This window comes from Notechis scutatus, chromosome 4, assembly GCF_049901735.1.
Source record: "Notechis scutatus isolate UNSWTSFEM ecotype Mainland chromosome 4, rNotScu1.2, whole genome shotgun sequence".
In the NCBI taxonomy this organism is placed as follows: domain Eukaryota; kingdom Metazoa; phylum Chordata; class Lepidosauria; order Squamata; family Elapidae; genus Notechis; species Notechis scutatus.
In genome coordinates this window covers 39,182,391-39,207,549 of record NC_142012.1, presented here as the reverse complement: position 1 = coordinate 39,207,549, position 25,159 = coordinate 39,182,391, and the positions used below count along the sequence as shown (strand labels likewise).

The 25,159-nt window shown below is 35.6% G+C and overlaps 1 protein-coding gene and 2 long non-coding RNA genes across 3 annotated transcripts in view; 2 read left to right on the top strand and 1 right to left on the bottom strand.

Annotated features, from left to right (window-relative positions):
• The window catches only part of LOC113411823 (uncharacterized), a 246,839-nt gene that overhangs the window by 197,181 nt on the left and 24,499 nt on the right, over positions 1-25,159 (top strand). The window lies entirely within an intron of this gene.
• The window catches only part of SYNPO2 (synaptopodin 2), a 92,243-nt gene that overhangs the window by 42,585 nt on the left and 24,499 nt on the right, over positions 1-25,159 (top strand). Inside the window, exons 2-3 of the mRNA XM_026667081.2 lie at positions 19,030-19,181; positions 22,700-23,478. Coding sequence (XP_026522866.2) covers positions 19,030-19,181; positions 22,700-23,478 — 931 coding nt within the window. The remainder of the gene's footprint in view (positions 1-19,029; positions 19,182-22,699; positions 23,479-25,159) is intronic.
• Positions 9,807-25,159, bottom strand: part of LOC148130711 (uncharacterized) — a 104,279-nt gene continuing 88,926 nt past the window's right edge. Inside the window, exons 4-6 of the long non-coding RNA XR_015749242.1 lie at positions 15,010-15,711; positions 14,267-14,288; positions 9,807-10,893 (exon numbers count right to left, since the gene is read on the bottom strand). This is a non-coding gene — a long non-coding RNA (uncharacterized LOC148130711). The remainder of the gene's footprint in view (positions 10,894-14,266; positions 14,289-15,009; positions 15,712-25,159) is intronic.

The following is a 25,159-nucleotide window of genomic DNA, read 5'->3' as shown; positions in this document are numbered from 1 at the left end:
TGATTTACTAACATGTAATACCTTGTTTATGTCAGTAACTAGATAACATGTAATTTATGTAACTGAATTCCTTTCCTGGATATTTCAATTGCTACATGCAGAATTTGCTGCTAACAACAAGGCCAATGCAGTATCCCACAAGCAAAAGTCCAGTTTTATCTCCAGCCAACTTGCCATTCTATGCAAGTGGATATTTCTAATCTAGAACATGTTTATATCTCATTAGCTAGGAAGTATATTCAGGCATTGAGGATGGTTTTCCAGGAAAGGAATCCATACAATTATAACATTCAAAGAGAACTTCGAATAGAAAGCTTACCATTAATTGAAGGGGAGATCTGCAGGCATTTTTGTGCCCATGAGGCAGTAGTCAGAACTCAAGACGATTGGGAAAAAAAAACTTTTTTATTGGTTTCCAACACTGTTACTCTTGTACATGGTTTAGAATCCTTAGATTCATTTATATGAATCAAATAACAAATGGTAAGGAGCATGAATTAATAAACATGGAATAAAAATAAATGGAAAATAATTATTTGTGTGTGTGTGTAAAAATAAAAAAAGGAAAATATTTGTAACAGACTGAAAGGAAAGTAACTTGATCCTGAGGATGGATGGTAATAGATGCTTGTAGGAAATGAAAGTCTATATTTAATAATTGCAGGTAGTCCTCGACAGTTCATTTATTGACTGTTCAAAGTTACAAAGGCATGAAAAAAGGGATTTATGACCATTTTTCACACTTTTGTGTTGCAGCATCCTATGGTCACATGATCAAAATTCAGATGCATGGTGACTGACTCATATTTATGACGGTTGCAGTGTCCCAGGGTTATGTGATCACATCTTGTGACTTTGTGATGAGCAAAGTCAAATGGGGAAGCCAGGTTCACTTAAAAACCATGTTACTAACTTAACAATTGCAGGGATGCATTTAACAACTGCGACAAAAAAAGGTTGTAAAATGGGGCAAAATTCACTTAATAACTGTTTCACTTGGCAACATAAATTTTGGGCTCAATTGGAATTGTAAGTTGAGGACTATCTGTAAAGAAAAGATCAAAAATATTTTAGACTATACCAATCAGTATCTATGTTGTTGCGGGTGCAAATTAAGAAGCCATCTGAGGGCGATAGTTGTACATTTACACTCCATGAATGGTGATAATAGAGGAGCTCAACATTTGGAAAATCTCTGCTATTCTGAATGAATTCAGTTTAGCAGAATAAGCTGATAACATGAATGGATAGATGAAAACAAAACTAAGAAAGTATAACAGATCACTAATAAGTTGTCCTGGAAAACCATCTCTGTTTCTATTTTTCTTTCTTTAACTCTTTCTTTCCTACTCCTTCTCACACACACGTCTTCCTTAATGTCAAAGTTGGTGTAAGACCCAAGAGCCAGGGGAACAGATATCTGCCAGAATTATACCGTCCCATTCACACCAATTTCTTATTAATGTATGCTATTGTAGGGCCACCCCGATCCATTAGGTGGGACACATTTTATGGAGCTAAAAAAACTGACAGAGAGCAATCACATTTAGTAAAAAAGTGTGATTTAGAGCACTTGTCTGTCAACTAATTTTGAATATGCAGCCTCTCAATATCAGTCATTCTTTCTAGTATTATTTTAAAAGTCTCATTTTTAACGAGTATCATAGATATGATACTGTTTTCTCAGAAATATGCTCTAGGTATTTGATCAAGAGGACTATCATCCTTGAAAGTTGATGAAATAATACATTATTTGGTGTTTACATTACTTGACTCTTGATTGATTTAAGTTCAAGACATTAAGAATATTCCTTCTCACTCTCCATCCTGGAGAAAGTTTGAATTGAATGACAATACCACAGGGTGGCAGTGTTGTCTTATTTTACGATGCTTTGGCTTACATTATAATTCTATATCTTAACCTTCATTTTCTCACTTGATGTCTTGCACATGTTACTGAAGACTGATAGTCTCTTGTGTTATGATATTCAGTCCCCTCCCCACTCAGAAAACATTAACTGAAAATAACAAAACTTTGGGAGTGGTGGTTGTAATCTTTAAATCATATTATCGGATTTAAGAGTTTCCCTCCCCCCACCTTCCAAATGTTTTCTTTGAAGAAAGGAAAAGCTGCTCAATTTAGTAAGATCCGGGTGAGAATGAGATGGAAGCAAAATATTAGAATTTTATGTATCTCTTTTCTGCAATCTAGTTGACATCTGGATTTTTGAAGCTCAGATTTAGTAGCCCTTACTTAATGAAAACTTATTGAGAGTTCAGAATGATTGAAGGCCAGACGTGGTTATTTCCTTCAGGGTGAAAGAAATTACAACAGCCTTCATGGGGGGAAATGAGATTTTCTGTTTACTGCTGTAATCTCAGTTCAATAAAAATTTCTTTCCAACAGTCATAGCTGCACTGGTACTCACTAAAATAAAGGAGAACAAGTAAAATTCAGCTCTTATTAGAATGAATTCTGAGAATTCATGCTTTAATTTGTTACTACCATTTGTTCAGTTCTTCAGTTTCTTAAGTCATTTTTGGTTTTTATTATTCATGTTCATACAGCACGCTAATCCCATTTATACAGGGGGACTAGTTAATGCAAAAGTTGGGTGAGTCTTCCACACAATGGAGTATAACTTAATTATAACTTCAGGGAAAAGACTATTCAGTCCAGCTCATGCTTACAAAAGAGCAGTGTACGAATCTTTTTTTTTTTATTGTTGTGCTTACTTAGAATATTGTTAAATCCATACAAAGAATTTTAAAATATTAGCTGCAGAGTAAAGAAGATACCATGTGTGTGTGTGTGTGTGTGTGTGTGTGTGTGATGGCTCAGCAGTTAAAGACACTGAACTTGTCAGCTGGAGAGCTAATAGCCTGGGTTTCAGAACTGAGCATCGTGCATTGGGGTGAGTCTCGTTACTTGCCCAGCTCCTGTCGAACTTAGCAGTTCAAAAGCATGCAAATGCAGATAGATAGGTACCACTCCAGTAGGAAGGTAACAGAGTTCTGTGCACCTTTAGCATATAGCCACACTGGTCACATGACTACAGAAAATTGCATTCAGACAATGCTGGCTCCCTCGGCCAAGAAACAGAAATAAGCACCGCTCCCTAGAGTCGGACATGATTGGACAGGAAAACCTTTACCTCTAAAGATACAATGGACCAAACTATACTAAACTAAATAGCACCAATATATATCACTTTGTATGTGTGCACTTGTCAGGTCAAATTATACATGCTTGTTCTGGTGCTATGAAAATAAGGAATAAAAATGCTATGCATGGGGTTTAATTCAATCCTAATCTACAATATTCAGTGCCATGATTTTAGAGCCAGATTTTGACTTCTAGGGGTTTGAAATTTTATACAGCCCAGTAACTGCCACTAGGCTAAAAATTATTCTTCTTTTACCTTCTGATATAACATTCATGGAAAGCATGGAATTTCTGTCCTTAAGTTAGCCTTCGTGTTCTATGTAACCCTGAGTATTGAAGGAAAGAGGCTTTCGGGAGTCTGCTGTGTGAACTATTGATCCTACTGCTGCTGCAAAGGTTTGGGGCTGTTCTCTTACCTATGTGCAGTGATTCAAAAGCAATCCTATTCCTTAAAGATTAAGGCAGACAAAGAATCTGAATCAAATTCCAGTCCAGATGTTTCTATTCTTCTCAGAGTCAATGTACTGTATTTTGGGGGAGGGGGGTTATATCTTTTGCTAGGGCTTATATCATTCAGTCCACTTTATTTTAGTAAATATGAAGCTTGGCTCTTGGGTGATTACATTTTCATGTCCATTTACTTCTTTTGGTAACAATTTGAATTGGTTTGTCAATGACATCTTCTTGTTTGACTTTCTAGATACAACTTTGGTATTTTAAAATTGTTTTCTATTCAAATACTAACCAGATCTAGTCTTGCTTAGCTTTGGGGCAGATTAGTCAAGATTACTAAACCACTTTAAACTCCTAATAATGGTTTATGTCCTAATAATGATTTCTGCAATTTGAACTGAAAAAACTATCCCATTACACGTCGCTCACCACTTCACCGCTCCAGCACAAAACTTAGGGTCCCAGCAGCTTTCTGTCTTCAGGGCAGCCATTTTAGACTGCCATTTCTCCCTGACTTCCAGGGGATTAATACCTAGCTGGGGGGGGGGGGGAGATGCAGCTCCCATTGACCCAACTGGTGGTCTCCCACACCTCCAAGGTGGGTCAGATGACTCCGGTCCCATGGGGACCCTTCCAACAAGGGAAACACGGATCAAAGCCACGCATGATCGTGGTCTCTATCCGTCATCAACGGAAATGCCACCAGATGTCCTGCCACCGGAAGAGTACCACAGCTGCGAACAGAAAATAAGAGGAAAATACAAGGTAAACAAAATTGGAGTATAAAAAGTTACAATGAAATTAGAGACTAAATCTTGAATAATATAAATTGCCATTAATTGGGCATTGGATAAAATGCTGGACTGCCTGGAATTGGTTATTATTAAGACAATTAATTGTGGAAATGGCTGGAAATTAATGTTTAATATAATTAAAAGAGAAAAGAAAAGAACTTTGAAAAGTGGAAAGTGATACAGAACGCCATCTAATGGTCAAAGCCTCTTTTTCCTATAAAATCTTATAGAAATTTACTGCACTCATAACTGTTATGAAACAAAAGATAAATAAAATAATAAGAGCCCCAGAAATTTTTTTTAAAAAAGAGGGAGAAACTCTACTAAGAGGATATACAAATGCAATTTCCTGGGATTGTTGGGTGTTGATTGTGAAATTTGTAGGAACAATGCTGGGAGCTTGACCTGGAGCTAGCGATTCTCAGGGCTAAAATGTTGGTTATGTCAGCAACCAACAGCTACTTAATTCTGAGACTGCACAAGGGAAGGGTTCAATTAAGCAGTAGGACAGACAGGAAAAAGAAACGTAATAGCTAAATCACTGCAGGTAAAGGAAGTGGCTTCATTTCATTTGGACAGACAACTGCAATCAACTGCCACATAAATTTTCATCATAGTATGCAATACAGAGAATACTTTAATCATTGGCTTTGCTTAGCCTGTCTTCACAGTAGAAATGAGGACACCAGCAACCCATGTAAACTGGAATAGTAGTTATAAAGACCAGATAGGGATCAGGAGTGAGGACAGCAGCTTTTATGCTGGTTTAGTTTTCTGTTGGTTCGAGTGAGCAGCAGAGAAATGCCCCCAGTGAGTATTACCTGTTTTCTAAAAAATCTTAGTTTCAGATGCTGCAGAGTAAAAAAAACAAAATAGAAGACACGCTTACATTAAAATCCTTTGCCTGGCCCTAGTTTTTAAATCAATTAAATTAATGTATGAGAAAAAAAATATGTGGCACTAGGCAGATAGGAAGGATACATATAGTCTAAAAGAAACAAATATGCAAGTACTTTTGTAAGATTAAAACACTATTATAAATGCTAATTTATATTGACTGATTTGATATCAATATCAGTAACCTATCCTCTAATTATGTTCTTGTTCCTGTGAGAAAAACCAGTTCTTTTTTCTTTCAAATAGCTGTCACTTGTATGTATTATACAAAAGCACCAACCGCTCTAGCACAGCCTTATATAGGTGGGTGAATGGGATGCCCATCTAAAAATAGAGTTGTCTTTGGCTTGGAGTTGACAGGCAACATGAAAACTGCTATATTTCATGCTGACATTTGGAATATGTTCCCAGGATTATTTTAATTGTCTGGCAACAGAATAAAATAAACGAGCTGACCAATGACGCCTTGTGGAACTGGGTAACCACAAGTGGAAACATTCTTATTTGGTGTGATTCAACAGAGAATGACTTTGATTTGAGGCTGCTCAAGTTACAATTTTGGAAGTTAAATCTTTTCTTGGGTACAATTTATAATCCCCAGAAGCCACCTCAGTGGAGGCACTGAAATGGATTGCATTGGTTATGGATGCAACTTTTACCCCAGAGCACTGATCTGATTTTATTTGTGCAGGGTAATTTAAGAAAAAAGACCAGGCCAGGACCAGGAGGATACAATGTATTTAAACTTTTTTGGTGGATAGAATGTTCAAAGCAGAATAGGTAAAATTGGTATTTGTTATGCTGAATGTTAATTTTACTAACTTAGGGGAGGATAGAAAGGCATCATACTCTGATTAGTGATTTCAGGAGAAATTCTTTTATTATAAGAAGAGATAGAGGGATAATGAATGGGCAAAGATACAAATTTAATGATTTAATTAAGATGGATTAAATAAGATAGAAATATGAACAGTGATATGTGCTATTATTTTAGCCCTATAAAAGAGAGGTATCAGCCAAGGTACTTTACTAAAAGATTTTTTTATGTTTGTTTGTGTTTGTTTTGTGTTTTTGAGAATATTGGGGAAATTATTAGAAAGACAGAGGAAAGATTTAATATGTAATGATTTGTTTGTTGTTGAAACTTTTAATAAAACTTGTTTTAAAAAAAAAAAAAAAAAAAGAAAAAGACCAGGCCAACTTAATCGAGAAATTTGTCTAAGATGGATTTAATAGCTACTTCATTCTGCAGAAGAGAAATAAAAGGGAAGAATCATATTAGCTATGAAACATTGCTTCCACATTTCTAAATTTTGTTTTCCAAGTCAAAACAGGCTTTGCATGGATAAAATAGGCAGAAAATGGATAATGTAAGCAGTTCATATAAATTACAAGGAGAGAAAGGGCAGGGCAGGGCAGCACAGCTCAGGGCAGGGCAGGGCAGTGCGAGACAAAGGCAACCAAAAGAAATAGATTAGAAATACAATCTAGGAATTCTGGATTGAGCTGTTGAGCAATATTCCAGCACTTGTTTCTTTCTTCTATTTTTTTTAAAATAAAGGCTGCCTGGAGATATACTAAATGAATAAATACCGGAAATTTCAGCTGAGTTTCCTATTCAAAGAAGGGACAAGGTCAAATATTTGGGAAATCTGAATCCCACCCATGGACCTAAACACTGAACAAACAATGTTGAGTCATGAACAGAGGAATAAGTGCTTAGTATTCTGAAGAATTTTCTAAGTGAATCTGTCCTGGGCCTTCTGCCAACTTTAATCTAGTCCTGGAAAGCGAATATTGATTCCTTAATGCACCAAATCAACATTTGTCAGGCCAAAAGTCCAAAAACAAAGAACACAAAGAGAACAAAATTATTGTGAACAAATGGGCATTTCTTATGTTCCACTAAAAAAAGTGTAACTTAGGAGAAACATTCATCAAGTTGGATTGGAACTTGGGACTCCAATGTCTTGACTTTAAAATAATATGTTTGTCATGCATTTAAAATGAAAAGTGTTCTTTTGAAAACTAAAGGGTCTCTTTTTTTCTTGTTAGCCCCAGGGAATTTAGTAGCATGTTTAGAGTAAAAATATTTCCAAACTGATACTAATAGTAAATGGTGAAAAAAAACACCCTATCCTCTATTATTATTATTTTTAAACTTGCCTTTAAGAAGAACAACTAGAGGAAGTGTCGCAAGAAGCAGCAGACAGAGACTAAGCCATTCCCAAGAAATCTGAGCACTGTGTTAATTCCTGATATAACTGCCTTACTTACAAGCTAGGCACAAACTGGATTTCTGTCTGCTTTGTAGCTCCTAGTGCTAACTGAAAGGCTACTCGAGCAATGAGGCAAGTCACAAAAAATACCACTTTGAGTGCTTGTTTCAGCACTAACAAGTGACATCACCATGAGTGATAATTGCATACTGAGTGAAAAAGATCCTTATAAAATATATTTCCTTCACTTTGGGCTGCTCCCAGTATACCCTCTGGGCAAAAGGAAGTATGTCTTCCTGGTTTATTTGTGTCACCATGGACAGGAAAGCAATAAACTAGACCCAGGGGGCTGAAGCTGCTCTGAAGCTTATTTCTACTGTGATTGTAATCAAGCATAAAGGATAGTGAATACAATTCCAACAATTTTGGACCTGATGCTGCATAGAAAGCAAAAATGCATTTAAGGAAAAGCAAGTATGTTTGTTTGAGTTCCACAAAGTTTCCAGCATTTCCTTATTACAGGAACCTTGTTTGTGTGGAAGGAGTGTACAAATGTATACTTTTTCGTACAAAGAAGGTTCTTTAATGATCTCCTTGGTCCCAGTCGTGCAGTTAGAGGAGAATCCAAGGACAGGCTTTCATGACATTTTGTTTTCATTATTTGCCCTTTGTGAAAAAGCAGGAAGAAAATAATTCATTTCCATTAGTACCCCAAAATAATGTTTTTCTAAGAGGTTTATTAAGAAGCGTATCTTAGTGCATAGATCCAGCAATAATAAAGGCTGTATTAGGTAAGTAGATAGTGGTATCTTAAGAGTAGTACTATCTGTTATTCTTTTTCCAGGCATACACTCTGAAAGCATTAGCAGGAGAGGTGATGTAAACGTTATTTCTATAGAAGATACTTGAGAGTAGAGAAAATAAGAACAAACGCCATTTAAATAGAAATAGAGGCTGGCACAATATCCTCTCTTAAAACATGAAGCTCTAGTATGATGCATGGCGTTCACTGTTTGGAAATGTGCTGTATCGTCAGTTTGCCAGATAATATTTTGAGGATCATTACTTCATCCCTCCTCAGTTGCTCATCCTGGACTCCTGCCAAAGAGCATTCATTAACAGGATGATAATAAGTACCCATTTAGATATAACTTTTGAAACCCCAAGCAAATCTTCAAGCAATCGGTTATTTCTTTGCCTTTGTCAAAAAGACCCCTTTTGGCCTATGTTTGAACACGGATCGATATATTTAGAATCATAGAGAAGGGGACCAGGAAAGGTAATACTATACACAGTATGTAGTATATAGAATAATGGAAAATAAGATTGCTCAGAGGGCCTAAGAATGCATTCATCCCAGGTAATGTGGGTTTTTTTTTAAAAAAATAAAAGTTTTATTTAAGTTTTCACAAAACATACAAATACAAATAAAATATCTTTTTTTGAGAACAGCGTGGCCCCGGGTTATCACTTCTCCATACAGACATAAACTCAATACATATTTATCTTATACATTCTAATCCATATCTTATAACTATTTTCACAATTTTTTCAATAGCTTTTCCCTTTCTTTACTTCCTATAGCCTTATTTTAAATTATCTCATTCCTTTCTTAATTCAATTACATATCTTTTTCTAATTTTTAAAATCTTTCAAATCAATGTTTTTATACTTTCATCTGTCCTGTTTATAATTTCATATTATCTTTTGTCATAAAACAAATTTTCCCCTGTAATTACTAGACTGGAGTGTAACACCTTTGTATCTTTTTTCAAATCTTATTTAAAAATTTAAGTTACATCTTTACAGTTATAACATTCATTTTCTAACCTCTATTTTATAACACATACCTATTTTCAATCGAATTCTGCTTGGTACATTCCCTTAGAATACACACTAAATTCTTAAAAGAAAAAAGTATAATGTATATATATATATCTGTGTATATATGTATAACAATAGTAAATGGAATAATTATTCTATTCAAGTACAGCTCTGCCGTTAATATTAATAACAATCTTTTACATTTCTATTTCTTTTAACAAACATTACCTAGTAATATCAGTTGTCTTTCATTTTAATCATCTATATTTCATATTTTATTTATTACTGTCTTTAAATAAAAAAACCAAACAATAGTTATTAACAGTAGTCAATAAAGTTATTATTCTTATTCAAGTTCATCTTATCAACTGATAAAAATTTTCCATGTTTCTTTTCAGTTGTTTTTAAACATTCTTTTTAAACCATTGAGAGCCTTATTCTCTTTACAAACAAATATTCCACTACACATCATTATAAAATTTTTCTATCACTTTAATCATCTAACATATTATATAACAATGCTACCCCATGTACCTTTGCAGAATCCTCTCCTTAAGTTAAATTTTAACCATTGTCTCTGTGTCTTTTAAATAGGTTTATACCTTTAATTCTTGTACATTTTTCCTGTACCTCTATATCTTGTTTCTGTCTTTTGTAGCTTCTTTTCCTTTCCCTCTTCCCTCTCTTCTTCTCCCTCCCCTTTTTATTCCCTTTTCTATCTGATTCTCCCTTCTGTGATCCTCCCTTCTGCTTCTTCCTGATATTATGATTACTTTTCAAATTACTCTTTTTTTTTGGTTGTTGCTTCAGTACTGAAGTTTTTAACTCCCTTTCCCCCCTTTCCCTTTTTTACCCCGCTTAAAATTGCCTGATCATTGAAGATGGCTTCTTCGTTGTCCCGCCCTTCTTGTTCTGCCAGTGTTTCTTGTTGTTTTTCATAGTTCAAGATCTCCATTTCTAAAAATTGAAATATGAAGCCAAAACATCCTCTTCCATCTTGTGCTTCTTCTTTTTGTTCTTTAAGTCTCATTTTAAACTCTTCAAGGAGTGATGCCATTTAAAAAAATTTTAAACAACCCCCAATTGATTTTATTTTATTTCATTAGGATCCTCCATCCAAAGTTCCAGGAATCATCCAATAATCCAAAACTGTTTCTTGCTTCTTTTCTCACTTTCTCTTTCTAGGGCCTTTGTTCTTTTGTAACAAAGTTTCAGCTACAATGTATCTTTTGCAAGCCTTGTTAAAATTCCACTATCATTTTTTTTAAGTTCCAGGTGGTCTCCTCCGTTTTCCAGGTTCCACCCTCTTTTTTCCTTTTTCCCTCCACTGCTTTCTTTCTTTTTCTTTTTTAAGAAAGTTTTTAAATTATCCAAGAATCTTTATCCCTTTGACACTTTATTTTCAGCTAGAAATAGCCTATTAATGTCAAAGTGGATTAGTATCAATTATCCCAGGTAATGTTTGTGCAGGATCCAGAACTATGTCTTACCCCATTTCACTGCCATATATTTAGGTGTGATCTTCAGCCATCCATCCATCCTGCATTAGTTACATGACAGCAAGACGATTAAAACACATATAAAGAAAAAGCTAGTTAAAGAAACAACATAACTGCACAAAAAACTAGTGAAGTTCTGAAATTGGAGATGAAAGAAGAACAAGTCCTGAATCAAAAGCTCATTGTCACTCATGTCTTAGTCACCTGCTGTTTGGATTACTGCACTGTGCTCTACATATTGTAAGCACCTTAATGGAAGGATGGTTACCAAATAATAGGAAATTGGTTTTTATTCTGCCTTATTCAGACTCCTTTTCAGATTCTGGGTATCTCAATTATTAATTCAGACTAAATTTATGAAGAGAGAGCAAACGATCCGGGCATATTTAGATTTGATAATACAACCCTTGATCTACTGGGTCATTTCTTCAGAGATATTTTCTTATTGTATTCCTTTAACTATGGCCTTCAACAATGGGACAGCTTTTAATGTACTGGGGAAATTCTTTAAAATTCAGTAAGATATTCAGAGATGTATCTGCCCTGAAAGAGCCCATGTTGAATGGTACAGCACAACCAGACATTAGCAGTTGACCAAAGGTAATGTTTTATGATGTTTTATGTCATAAAATGTTTTATAAAATTTGCCAAATTTTTATTTCCACAGGAGTTATAGATCCAAGTTTTTGGACACAATCTGTAAGTTAGCCCATTTAGTTGTGAAAGTTGTGTGCTATGATACACCATTTTGCCCAACGTAAGAGTTTTAGTAGCATACTGTAGATAGATCAAAGAACACTTAGGGGAAAAACACATGTACCTGAAGTCATATTGATCATTAATCAGTTACCCAGATAGATGGAGGAGTATATTCACGGGACCATCTTATGAAGAGATGGACCTATATCTGCCTGAAATATTTTCACTTCCTTCTACAAAACAGGGAACTGAACCCACTACTTTAGAAAAACCTCTTTTGAATTAGTTAGTCCCATACTGTAAATTGGGCTTATGGGATGGATGTAGCTGGTACAACTATGAGTAGATTTTTGTCTGCCAGAATTGCAAACCCATTCATAGTAGTGAAAAACAATCAGAAGTTCAATTTAAATTTCTTTCTTACATTTTAGCCCTGAGATATTATTTTGCATATCATTTCAGCTGTAAAATTGAATTAAATGTTTGTTAGAGTTTCCACCACTTTTCACTTGGTGCATTAGGAAGATACCTGCAAAACAAAACTCACAAGGTGATTTTATATTCAGTAGCATGCTAGAGTGATTGCATAGTTTGAAGTTTAGCAATTTGTGAGAAGTCAACCATTGCCTTAGCATATTGTGTGAACTAGGCCATTGGGTTAAGCCTTTATGTGGTTTATTTGTTGGGACATAGCATGTTTTGTATTTTAGTAGCCCTATTTAGAACCCAAAGTAACTGAGTCATTGTAATATGGAGAGGCAGCTAGAATAGGTGTCAAAATAGCATGTACTAATGTACTATGATAATTGTAGACATGTATATTCAGATGTAAATTTCTTCCCTTGTCGTATGTTTGTTAATTCACTTCTGCCCTGTATTGTTATTATTAAAGCAAACATCTGTTTTAGCCATAAGCAACTCTCGTCTATTCAGGTAACATATGAAAAGTGACCACATTTACTAATATATAGATGGAAGTTTTCATGCAATCTGTAATCTGGTATATTATGATGTGAGTTTAATCTCGAATTTCATTACCAAAGTTCTTATTTTCAGATTAGAAAATAAGTGAGTTTGACTCTTCCACTGATCAGATTTAGGTACAGTATTTCCTGAGGCATGGTATGCATTATTCAATAGTGCAAGCAATTTCTGTTATCATTCAGTATGTTATTATTGTAAGAGATTTGACAGGTTATCTAGGATGATTTCTGCAGTTTTCCAACATAGTTTGTGCTAAAGAAAATATTTATACAACTAAATTTTAACACAAACTGCCTAGGTTTATTTATCCTTAATTTTATTTTTCAATTGAAATGGATGAGCATTGAAGCATGTAGGCAGAACAATTTAATTGTTCAATATGAATTCATTTCTAAGCATTTATCTGAAAGTAAGAAGTAGAATTATTTTCCAAAATAAACATTCCACATGATCTCAGTATATGAAATTACTAATGAAAATATACAGAAGAACCAAAGCAGCTCATCATTTTTTCAAACATCTGTTAGCAGAGCTAGATTTTCACTGTCACCCTAACCCAGTGAATTCAAGACTTACTGTTCTGTTGCTTCAGGTGAAATTCTATCTTAAATACAATTTAGACCTTTCTACTCCATGTCAAGGCTTTTGGTTAAGACATTCTTATTTTTAAATATGTATTGGTCCTTTGAAAATATTTCAAGTGAGTGTGATATAGAATACTGGTTCTCAACAGATAGCTGGTGTACCGTGTGTAGGATGCAGACAAGATTTAAGTGATATCCTACTAACTGCTGTAGAATTTGTGGTTTTTAGTGGCAGCGAATGTGTGAATGAATGAGTCCTTTGCTGCATAAAGACAGAAAGCAATCTCCAGCTGGCTAAATACTTAGGAATGGGCTGAGGGATGAACTGCAAGGCATGATGGGAAGAATAAAACTGGGTGGGCAGGGAAAAGAGGACACCTGTGTTCCACTTGCTAGTTGTCAATCAGGAAATGTGTGCTTTCAGTAACAACTTTCTGGATTCCCTACTTGAAAATGTGGGAATACAGAGGTGATTACAGTCAGCAACACGTGCAATGGAAGAAAGACATGGAGCACTTTTTTGCATGTTTTTTGCATTTGGGCAATATTTATTTTCGAAACCCTTAAGACTTGAGAGAATGTGTGTTGAGAGATGGAGAACAGATGTATAAATAACTGTTTTGAATAATGCTAGTTAAGTTAGAAATTCTTGATATAAGTGGGAATTTTGTTTCAATCATGGTAAAATTCAGATTCTTTGATAGAATGGTTGGTAAGATGTAAATAAAAAAGATAACAACTGTTGGTTTGGAAAGCCCTGTTGGAATGCCTCTGAGTCAGTGTTTCAGTTCAGTTTTATAAATAAGAGACAGCTACTTAAATTGGAACCGAAAGTGAATGGAAACCAGCACTGGTAAATCACAAGAATGTAGTCCATTACTGACATGATTTCTAAGGTCTGCTGGTATATATTTTGTTAGCTTGCAATTATTAGTCTGTATTTAGCCAAATGCAATATAGTGTATACCTATGCATAGGTAAGGCTCTGATTATAGAATGGACCACAGAAAGATAGAAAGGTAGTCTCAAGAAAGATAGACATTATGTTCCAGATAATTTGGCCTTGCATTAATGGAACATATTCCTGTGCAATACTTTGTGACTGACTGAAGACGCTTAAAAGAACACTTTATCTTCTGATACTCACCTTTCATGGGGAACAACATTTTCTGCAACAGAGAAAAAGAAGAGGAAACCTTTGAGAGTTCTAGTAGGCAGCTGCTGTCTAGACATATCAAACATCAGGATATTTTAAGATACACAAAAAGTACCCTGCTTGTCAGAAGGAATCTAGCATAGAAAGATAATGGTATCTTAAATGAAGGGAATTTGTCTTTTCCAGAATTCTGTTAAAAAAGACATCAAAACAAAATGTTGATATACTTGCACAAAACTGTATTCCTGGCACAGCTACTGTGATGAATTTAAGATCCTCATCATTATTATGAAAAATTTTGTTTAATCTAGATCCAGAGTCACTGTGGATAAGATGTGATATATTTAATAAACAAACAAACAAACAAATAAATGCTTTAAGAAAGCCTTCTCAAATCTGATGGCCTTACAGATGTGAGTTTGACTCCCAGAAATCTCATTGATGGTTATGATAGGTGGGAAATTCTGGGAGTCAAAGTTTATAAAACTGGAAGGAAGTCAGTTTGAGGTTATCCCTTTAAAGCATCTTTTCATAACTTGGTGTTTTCAGACAACTCTCTCTAAGTGGTGCTATCAAATCCAAACTATTGGATCAATCTTTAGGGCCCTGAAGTATAAAAGCCTTATTGAGTCATATTAAATTCTCCAAATACTTTCTCCTGAGCCTTTGCTTTCTCTGGAGAGAAAGAAAGAAGGGATTAAGTGGGAAATAGAGAATTAGGGCTGTGGGTTTACCTTTTCAATCATGGTAGAATTTTTATTTTCAGTGTCCTTTTTGCTGAATGTCATTGGGAGCTATAATCCACCAGAGAAAACAAGATGGGGAAATTGCTTAAAACCAGCCTTCCATCATAGTCTTTAATTATATGGGATATGGAAACTAGAATATTCTCTTTACTTTATTTATTTGTATCCCACTTTTATTACTTTTACAAATAAGACAAAGACGGCAAACATATCCAACGTGTGTTGTTGGTTTGAGCTCTGAGCTTGGCGATTTAGTTGCAAACATTTCATCCCCATTGGAAGAGACATCTTCAGTTCGCTTTGGATTGTGCTTATCTGGGGAGACTGGCCTTTAAATACTTTTCTGAGTCCTGGTCTGATTTCAGGTTGTATGATTGGCTGGCTGTAGTTGCTGAGTCATAGTTGTTGATTTTGAGTACCATCTGTGTGATGTAAATTAGTGCTGGGGTTGTTCTTCAGATGTCTTCTGATGACGTCATGGTCTGATTTCAGGTTGATTTGATCGGCTGTGTGTGATGTGGTCTGATTTTTTACGATCTGTAAAGATATAACTTTGTTTGCAGTGTGACCATTTGTTGGTCTTTAAATGCTGCCTTCAGGATGGTGGTTGATGTTGTTCTTTCATTCTAAGTGGTGGGTCGATCTCCACTTAGAATTATCCAAATACTTTCTCCTGAGCCTTTGCTTTCTCTGGAAAGAGAGAAAGAAGGGATCAATGTCAATGTGTCTATTTATTGATTTATTGGTAGAAAACCAGGCTTCCAGGAATTCCCTTTTCCTCCTTGACTTTGCCTGGGTTACTGTCATGCCCCCGTCAGAACCTGATTCTGTGGAGGAAGATGAGCCAGAACTGAGATCAAAGGGGTGGCTTCATTGGCTTCAGAGGAAAATGGGGAAGACCAGGCCAAGTCAGGCCAAGTCAGGCTTGCTCTGGGATTTCCCAGAAACATGGGAGCATTTTGGGAAATTTGGAGCAATAAAGGAGTGGTTTGAACTGCCAGCTGCCTGTGTTGCCATTGTGCCATGCTCCTACAGACAAGCACAATCCAAAGTGCACTGAATATGTCTCCTCAAATGGGGATGAAATGTTTGCAGCCAAATCGCCAAGCTCAGAACTCAAACCAATAACATGACTACCAACCTGAGCTACTAATATTCAAAGACATATCCAACATATTTTCCTCCTATTTTCCCCACAACAACTCTTTGAGGTGGATTGGGCTAAGAGAGAATGACTGGCCCAAGGTCATCCAGCTAGCTTTCATGCCTATGGCAAGACTAGAAATCACTGTTTTTTGGTTTATAGCCTGGTGTCTTAACCACTACACCAAACTGGTTCTACATTATTTGTTCCTTCCTTATATCATGTTATAGAAGGAAATATTCCTTTAATATTCATTATTTTGTAAAATATGCATACTTCTCTGTTGTAAGAGAACAAATACTAGTATGTTATCACCTATCTATTATCACATTACCACGTATAAGGCTATTTTAAATCATACTGGATAGTATACTGCAGGGCTGTCAAACTCCCGGCCCGTAGGCCGGATATGTCATGCACTGGCCACACCCATGCCCGAAGGGGGAAAAAGTCCCAAGACGACACATGATGCCACCATGATGATGTGAGTTTGACACCCCTGGTATACAAGGTCTTCAACTAGAATGGATTTCAGTTCAAATGCCATGCTGGCTAGAAATTATGGCAAATACAGTGCAATACTACTGAAAGGTGCAAAATGGGAACAAATTCTATTGATGTTCCAAGCAACAAACATTCTATTTAATAGCAACTGGTATTAAACAGTTCCAAAGTTTGCTTTTTCCAAGGCAGCATAAATGTTTATGTATTTCCTCAAGGAAACACATTCACAGCATACCACACCATATTTGTAAATGTTTATCTTTTATGGAAGGAGCAAAAAGCTACAGAGTGCTTTGTTATTGTCCTAATGAACGCCTGGTATTTTATACAATTAAGATGAATGGCCCACAATAATGCCAAGCATTACTAACTGGAAATTGTTCTCAAGAGACTTATGATTTGCAGTTTCTTTTAAGGACAGATTCATAAGAGCTTAAAGCATGCTTAGCCAAGGTCTGATTCCAAAGAATTGTAAAGGTGGTAAAATGGTATGAAGGTGAATTGTAGTTTTTAACCAAGTTGAAATGGATTAAGTATTGATGTGACTCAGCTGCCACAATGGTCACCACAGGAAAGTTGCATGGTGGAAACAAAAATCTAACTGAATTCAATGTTCTGGAAAGTATACCTGATATCAAAAAACGAGTGATACAATGAACAATGTGATAACCTCATTCTTGAATTGACGTATGACTTTTTAGCAATTATTATGTGCTTTATTTTTATTAAGTAATTCTAGTGTAATCAATTATGCATATTCATGTGCCTCAGCTCCATTGCACATAGTTTCAGATATGCCATTAAGTGCAATGCACAATGCCATAAATTGAGCAAACATGTAGATCTTCCATTCCTCAATGTTGTTCTCACTTGCCTATACATTTATCACCAAATATCATTTTCCAAATATTCAGGGCTGCCTGTATTTGTGGAACTATATGCACAAAAGTTCCTTCCCTATTAAAGATAATGCCTAAAGTATGACTTGTTAGTAAAGCAGCATCACATATAGAATGTTAAGGGGGCATAGCAATTCAAGGTTCTTTAATTATTTAAACTGTTATTTTTATTAAGCCTTGGTTACTGCACTGCTGAGTGCTCTTGAAACTATTATCCGAGTCTTTCCAACTATACATGCCCATACTTGATAATATATCTAGTGCTTATGCAACAGTCCAGCTAATGTTGTAGCTCATATCAAAATTTTATACTTTTTTTATTATGCAAACATACAAGAATGTAGATTTAATGTTGGTCTTGGAACCCATTAAACATTTTAGGTGTCATTTAAAGATGGAAATGCTTTGATGAAGACTTGTACCTTTTTAATTCCACTAAAATTCCAACCTATGTCTAACCCAGTCTGTGTAGCAGCTGGGTTTCCAATGAACCAAGAGTTTGGGTTTTAAAGTTATTTTTAATGCAGCTCAGTATGACTCATGCTTAGCGAATCTTGCAGGAATGTTGAATATTGGTAGGGCAGGAGATATTACATTTGGAAGAAATCTCCCCCCCGCCCTTCTCTAAGGCTCTTAAGTTCACATTAATTCCATTGATACCAAATCAGGCCTACATATGCAACAGGATAAAATAGAAGATTAAAGTGGAATGTTGCATTTTATCATTTTACGTTGGAATTTCAGAACACACAGAGACACATTATACAATTACAGAAAAAAAGAAAATATTCCCTGCTTATAGTAACTTACAAAGAAAAATGTTTATATATATTCTGTTGTTCTGGTTAATGCAGTATTATCAACACTCAAGTGCAATTATTGTTGATTTCATGAGATGCATTTAGAGATAGAAAAAAACTGGTTACAGATATTCCTATTGTACTATTAAAGTGATATTCAAATATTCAGTTATTTCTTTAAATTAACATTTACATTTCTCTTTAACTTGCAATGGTGAGATTAATATGCTATGTGAATGACCAGTTAGCTCCATAGTCCATTCTCCCAGTCTTCTTATATGTAGCTGAATTTAAATATATATTGAAGTACTATTATACTAATGAACTAATTGAATCATCCGTTCATTCATATGACAAATCTCTCATTAGCATTTTGAATGCAGGACAAAGCATAGTCCAGTGCAGAAATACATTCTGAGATTCTTGGTTTGTTAAAAAAAAAAATCCTGCGCAATTATGTATTGTTAAAATCTAAATTTAAAACTGATAATTGTAACAAAAGTATTTTTATGGGTTAAAAATGTATAAGGAAACTATTTCATCACTATAAAGAAAAACATCAACTCAGATGTTTTGACAGGTCTATTTTCTCTAAATAAGCCAAACACACTGGTTGATGAATAATATTTCATTTTTTTTTCAAATTTCAAATCTGTTTTAGATTCGAAATAAGAGCAAAGCATCCAAGGCTGGGTTATGTGAAGGAGATGAAGTGATATCCATCAATGGCAAACCTTGCACTGAGTTGACTTATTCGGAAGTTCTTCTTCTGATGGAAGGCCTGACTGACACTCTTCAAATGCTTATCAAAAGGTATAAGGAATTCAGATTTATTTCTTATCCTGATATAGTACAACCTCAACCATTAGCCTATGGATTACATTCTTTTAATTATGTATTTAATTTTATTTATTATGAAACTTATACGCCACCCATCTTGCCTAGAGGTGATTTTTTAGATTGTGAACTTAACAGATCATAATTCCCAGGAAAGTTTAGGTATTTGTAAGCAGATTCTTAAGTAGCTAGTCACAATCATTTTGAACTAAATCCAGAAACACACCCGGAAAAGAATTTCAACACAAAATTGTTGATATGAGTTCTGTTTCTTTGACTTGCACCATCACCCAAGACACTAACAATTTTTCAGTTTATTTTTTCAGAGAAAAAGGCATGTAGACCCTTATGGAAGTTTATGCAATCTACACTCCTTTTTTATGCTAATGCTACTATAAATTCACTTACCACAATGACTACATATTTGTTAGAGCAAACTTGCTTACACGAATAATGAAATGGTAATTAACTAAAAGAGTTAAGCTTGTAGCCTTAAATCTACTAAATGGCTTTTGAGTAAACATGAGCAGGACTGATTGTGCTATCAGTTGCAACATAAAATTATTTGAGATTGAGAAGATGCAAAATTTCAAACTAGTTTATGTAATTTGCAGGTTTTATGTGCTAGACCAGGCAGTTTTGGGAACCTAAATAGCAAAACTTTTTCCCCATACATGGGACCGAAAGAATTAAATTATCTTTTGTTATTCAGGTTTCTGGTTTGTGGTGGGTAACTACTAAATAAATAAATAAATAAATAAATAAATAAATAAATAAATAAATGTCAGGTTATGCGTCATTGCAAGTTGAGCAATGATTAATAAGATTAATGTTCTTTCATATGTTATTACTGTGTGGAACTTTATTCTGTGTAATGATATTTCAAAGCTATGGTATAAATCAAGTTTGTAGAGATAGACGGTATTTCTGTAATGCGACATTTATTAATGAAATTATATCAGCTAATCATAAGGTAATGTATCATGATATGAAGTCTTCCTGGTTTTCTCTTCTAAATTACAGTTCTTAGATTCCTTCCTTCCTTCCTTCCTTCTTCTTTCCTTCCTTTCTTCCTTCCTTCGTCCCTCCCTCCCTCCTTCCCTCCCATTGAAGCATTAACAGTTCAATAATTACATCTCAGTTCAATAATTGCATCTCAATTGCACCCATCTTAAGTACTGTGCAGATACTTAACTTATATAACAGGGGAGGAGAAATAAGAATTACCCATGTCTTCTTGGCCAATTTAATTCCTACTGTATTGCATAATCAAAGTAATATTAGCAAAATATTAGTACCTATATTGTCAGGACAGAGAAAAGGTGCTTAGGAAATCTACGTTAAAGTCCCTTCCACAGAATGGCTTTACATAGCCTTTTCCCAATTCTAAGCTGACTTTTGTGCTAATGCACATTTCTTCTTGTCTTAAAGTACCCAAACAAATTAAAAATGGGCTTCTGTGTGGGCTTCTCTTTGGGGACATCACAAGAATGATTTTCAGGGGAGCTACAAAGGAGATATTGCAAAACTGTTTTCAGCAGTTTCTCTGCAGCAGGAGCTGAACTGGAAGATTTCTGAATTTAATAAAAGCCCAGGGCCTCATGGGTGATACCCAGAGGTGGTATTCAGCAGGTTCTGACCAGTTTATTTATTTTATTTTATTTTTATTTTATTTATTTTATTTGATTTGCCAATTGTTTACAAGATAATAAGTATAAGTGTATACATAGTTGTGAATACATGAAATGGGTACATATAAGAAAAATAAAAGAATAAGAGAAACAATAGGACAGGGACGGTAGGCACGATGGTGCGCTTATGCACGCCCCTACAGACCTCTTAGGAAAGGGGTGAGGTCAATAGTAGACAGTCTAAGGTTAAAGTTTTTGGGGTTTGGGAAGAGACTATAGAGTCGGGTAGAGTATTCCAGACATTGACCACTCTATTGCTGAAGTCGTATTTCCTGCAATCAAGTTTGGTGCGGTTTACTTTGAGTTTGTATCTATTGTGTGCTCTTGTGTTGTTATGGTTGAAGCTGAAGTATTCATTGACAGGTAGGACATTGCAATGTATGATTTTATATACCATGCTTAAGTCCGACCGAAGACGGCGTAATTCAAGGTTTTCTAGTTTTAGAATTTCAAGTCTGGTGGCATAAGGTATTCTAAACGAGTAGAAGAGTGGAGAACTTCTTGTGAAATATTTCTTGTGAAATATATACCAGTTCTGGAGAACCGGTAGTAGAAATTTTGAGTAGTTTGCAGAACCAGCAAATACCACCTCTGACTGGAGATTTTACAGTATCCTTCCCCTGCCACGCCCACCAAGCCACGCCCACAGAACCGGTAATAAAAAAAATTGAATCCCACCACTGGTGATATCAGTTTTGAATTGGTGCAGCCTTCATATAAGAAGGCTCCAGACACTTTGACAGAGAGAGAATAATGAGTGTAAAAGAACTGGAAATGATCTCCTGGTCATCTTTACCAAATAGCAAATATAATTTGTGGAGAATTGAGCAAGTTGGGTTTTCTGATCAAATTCCTTACAGGATAAGTAATTATTTGAGGAAAGTACATGATTCTTACCAATAAGATCCAAATATTTCAGCCTTACTGTGTGTGAGACTGTAGAGAAAATAAGTCTACACGCGTGCGCGCACACACACACACACACACACACACACACACACACACACAGATTTTCAAAATCCAGTCTCCGTCTCTCTCTCTCTCTCTCCCTCCCTCCCTCCTCCCTCTCTCTCTCTCTCTCTCTCTCTTGATTTTTCCCTGCACATATACAACCTAAGAACCCAAGCTACCAATAAAGATTAACAAGTATCTGGCTTATACCCAGTTTTTCTTCTTACAAGGAAATGTTTATGAATTTATTATGTGTAAGTATGGAGCTCAAGCACTGATTGTCCAAGTAATATAATGTGATCAAAACCATCTACAATCACAGGACTTCATAAATTAATATGTTTGTCTTTCATGCTAGTTCCGTCATGTTTGAATAAATGTTATGGATTGGTCCAAAGCCAAACTGTATTTCCAGCAACTGGTACAAACTAGTTGTGAAGTATCACAGCAATACTGAGCAACGTGCCTTTCATATATCATATATAACTTTTCGAATGACTGTTCCATGTAATATAATATGTATAGTAAGATTAGCATAGCCTGTAATAGGATGTGCAATAACACTTCTTTGATCAGCCATTCTTAATGTCCAGTTCTCATTCCCATATATCATTACAGACCATTGTTCTAACTAGCCTGCTTTTTATATTTATATCAATATATCTGCTTTTCCAGATGATATTTATATTAGCCATTGCAATGTGGCCTCCCAGGTTTAATTTGATGCTTTAACCACTACACCAAACTAGCGGTTTTCTATATATAATACTAATAGATAAAATGGTTTGCAAGATCATGAATATCAAATTATGCACACTTTGTACAATTTGTTGTATATTTGTATATCTGCAGATTCTCCAATGGGGCAAATGAAACTTTAAGTTCTGAGCTAGAAAACGAAAACCTCACTGACATTAAAAATAAGGAATATAAAGAAAGCACAACCCTACAAATCAGAACAGCAATGCCAAGTCCCCACCAGGAATTGCAGATCATAGTGCCAACTGAGGAAACACTCCCAACAAATACAAGGCAAACTACTGTGGATTTTTCTGGAGCAAAGCAAGAAATAATCCCCTGCTACAAAATCCCTCCCAAAGTGATTGAAGCCCCTAAAGTACACTGCACGGAGGCATCTGCCTTCACTGGAGGCAAGCCCGGCTCTACAGTTGAGTTACAGTTGTCCTTTCCACCTGACAGGAATAAAAGCAGCAGCACTGGGTCTGGTCTGACTGTTGTGGAGGTCCAAGAGAGCAAGCCTCTGGAGACAGGATCAGTCCTAACACAAGAAGCGATTAGCTGGCTAAAAGAGCCCTCTGCCCAGTGGACAGGCAAAATAGTCCAGATTGTTGGTGGCAAAGAGATCCAAGAGACTCATGAAGGTGAGAGAAAGGAACCCTCTCTAACTAAGGTTGAAGTGATTCTGGACTGTTCTGACCAGGCAACAGAAGCATCCAGATTTCTGGCCGAAAAGGGGTGTGTAGAGTCTCAAGTGGAAGGAGGGCAGTCAGAAGCACCTCCTTCTGTAGTCTCCTTTGGAATCTCATCAGAAGGCACAGAGCAGGGGGAAGACGAACAGCCCTCCGAAAAGGAACCCAGCAGACCTCACAAACACCGGGCAAGGCACGCCAGTAAGTACAGCGTAGCTAAACTGGGTGGCAGAGCATGAGGGTTATACTTTGTGAAAGGCAATCTGGCAGAGAACAGTTGCAACCATCTGCTTAGTAGCAATAAATATTTCAAAGAGGGATTACCTAAATAAGTCTTCATTTTCTTCTTTCTTCACTCTTCCTTAAACAACTGCCATTTCTTTATTAATGCTTTCAAACTGTTTTTGAAAACTCAGTTAAAATGAATTATGACAAGCAGGCGATAAGCTTTGTAACTCTAACTGCAGAGCACGTTTTGTAACACAAACCTGCTTGTGTCTGAGATATTGACTAACTTTTTTCTTCTGGATATGTTTGTATAAAAAGGCTATTAGATAATTTAAGAATGGCTTAAAACTTAACTTTAAAAAAATCCCAGAAGAAAATAAGAAAGAAAAAAGGAAAGAGAAGGGAAGGGGAAAGGAAAGGAAAGGAAAGGAAAGGAAAGGAAAGGAAAGGAAAGGAAAGGAAAGGAAAGGAAGGGAAAGGAAAGGAAAGGAAAAGAAAGGAAAGGAAGGGAAGGGAAAGGAAAGGAAAGGAAAGGAAAGGAAAGGAAAGGAAAGGAAAGGAAAGGAAAGGACCAAGTAGTGAGGTTTGATGATGCTTGCTGAAGGTTACTTTGATAGACACCAGCATGTGTATTTTTGGCTAGTTATATGATCTTTTCAGTTTTGCAAGGCTTCCCCAGTTTGTAAAGTGAACTTACTATTCCTTCTGCTTCCTATACCTGGAAATGAGTAGAAAATCTAGGCAAAGACTGCAACTGGAAGTAACCTAAGGACCAAGCAGTAATAAAATTTGAAAAGACTTACTTGAAAAATATTTTGTCAGAGCATCTGCTTGTTTATTCAATTCTATTGTTGGCATCTGGGCAATCATTTCTGACTATTTCAAGAATTCCATCAAGGGATTTCATTGCAAAATGGCCAAGGCATGATGACATACTCTAGCCCTGAACTATCTTTACAGAGCATGCCAGGTTAGGCATGTTCACCCATTGCAAATTCCTTCATATGCGTATTTTTAGGAAAACAGCCATTTGTAGTAACCTGTGGATTAAACTGTTGCTTAGATATAACGTGTCCATATGTGAGCCACATATTTATGTCATATTAAATGATGTATAAAGGAAGAGCACACAACCTTGGCATTTTGGCCTACTTATGCCTTACAGATTACATCATTACTTTAAAGAGAAATGAGTAGAACAAAGCAATCATACTAATATTTTTCAACTGATACGTGGAGATACTTCAGTTTGAATGCACTTAGGATTCCAAAACTTAACATGAAAAGAGAAAAGATAAAGATAGATTTCCATGTCACAAATTAATTTAGGAAGTACTCACAATTTCAAGGACACCTTGCAAGTGATTATGAGTATATTTATGTGGCTATATCTATAACATAGCAATGTAACGATAGAGATGGTTTATGAAGCAAAAGAGGCAACTGTTAGGATAACTGGTTTTTATTTTTATGAAGCAACAGCAAATTGTTACCTATAATGTATGATTATTACATTTTCACTACCATGGAAGAGATTCAAATTCCGAAATAGCCTAACCGGTTGGGGTGGAGCTGGTGCCATTTTATACTTCTAACCTTAGTCTAACTCTCAAGCAGATTACAGCTGAATAAACCAACAGAGCATCTACATGTT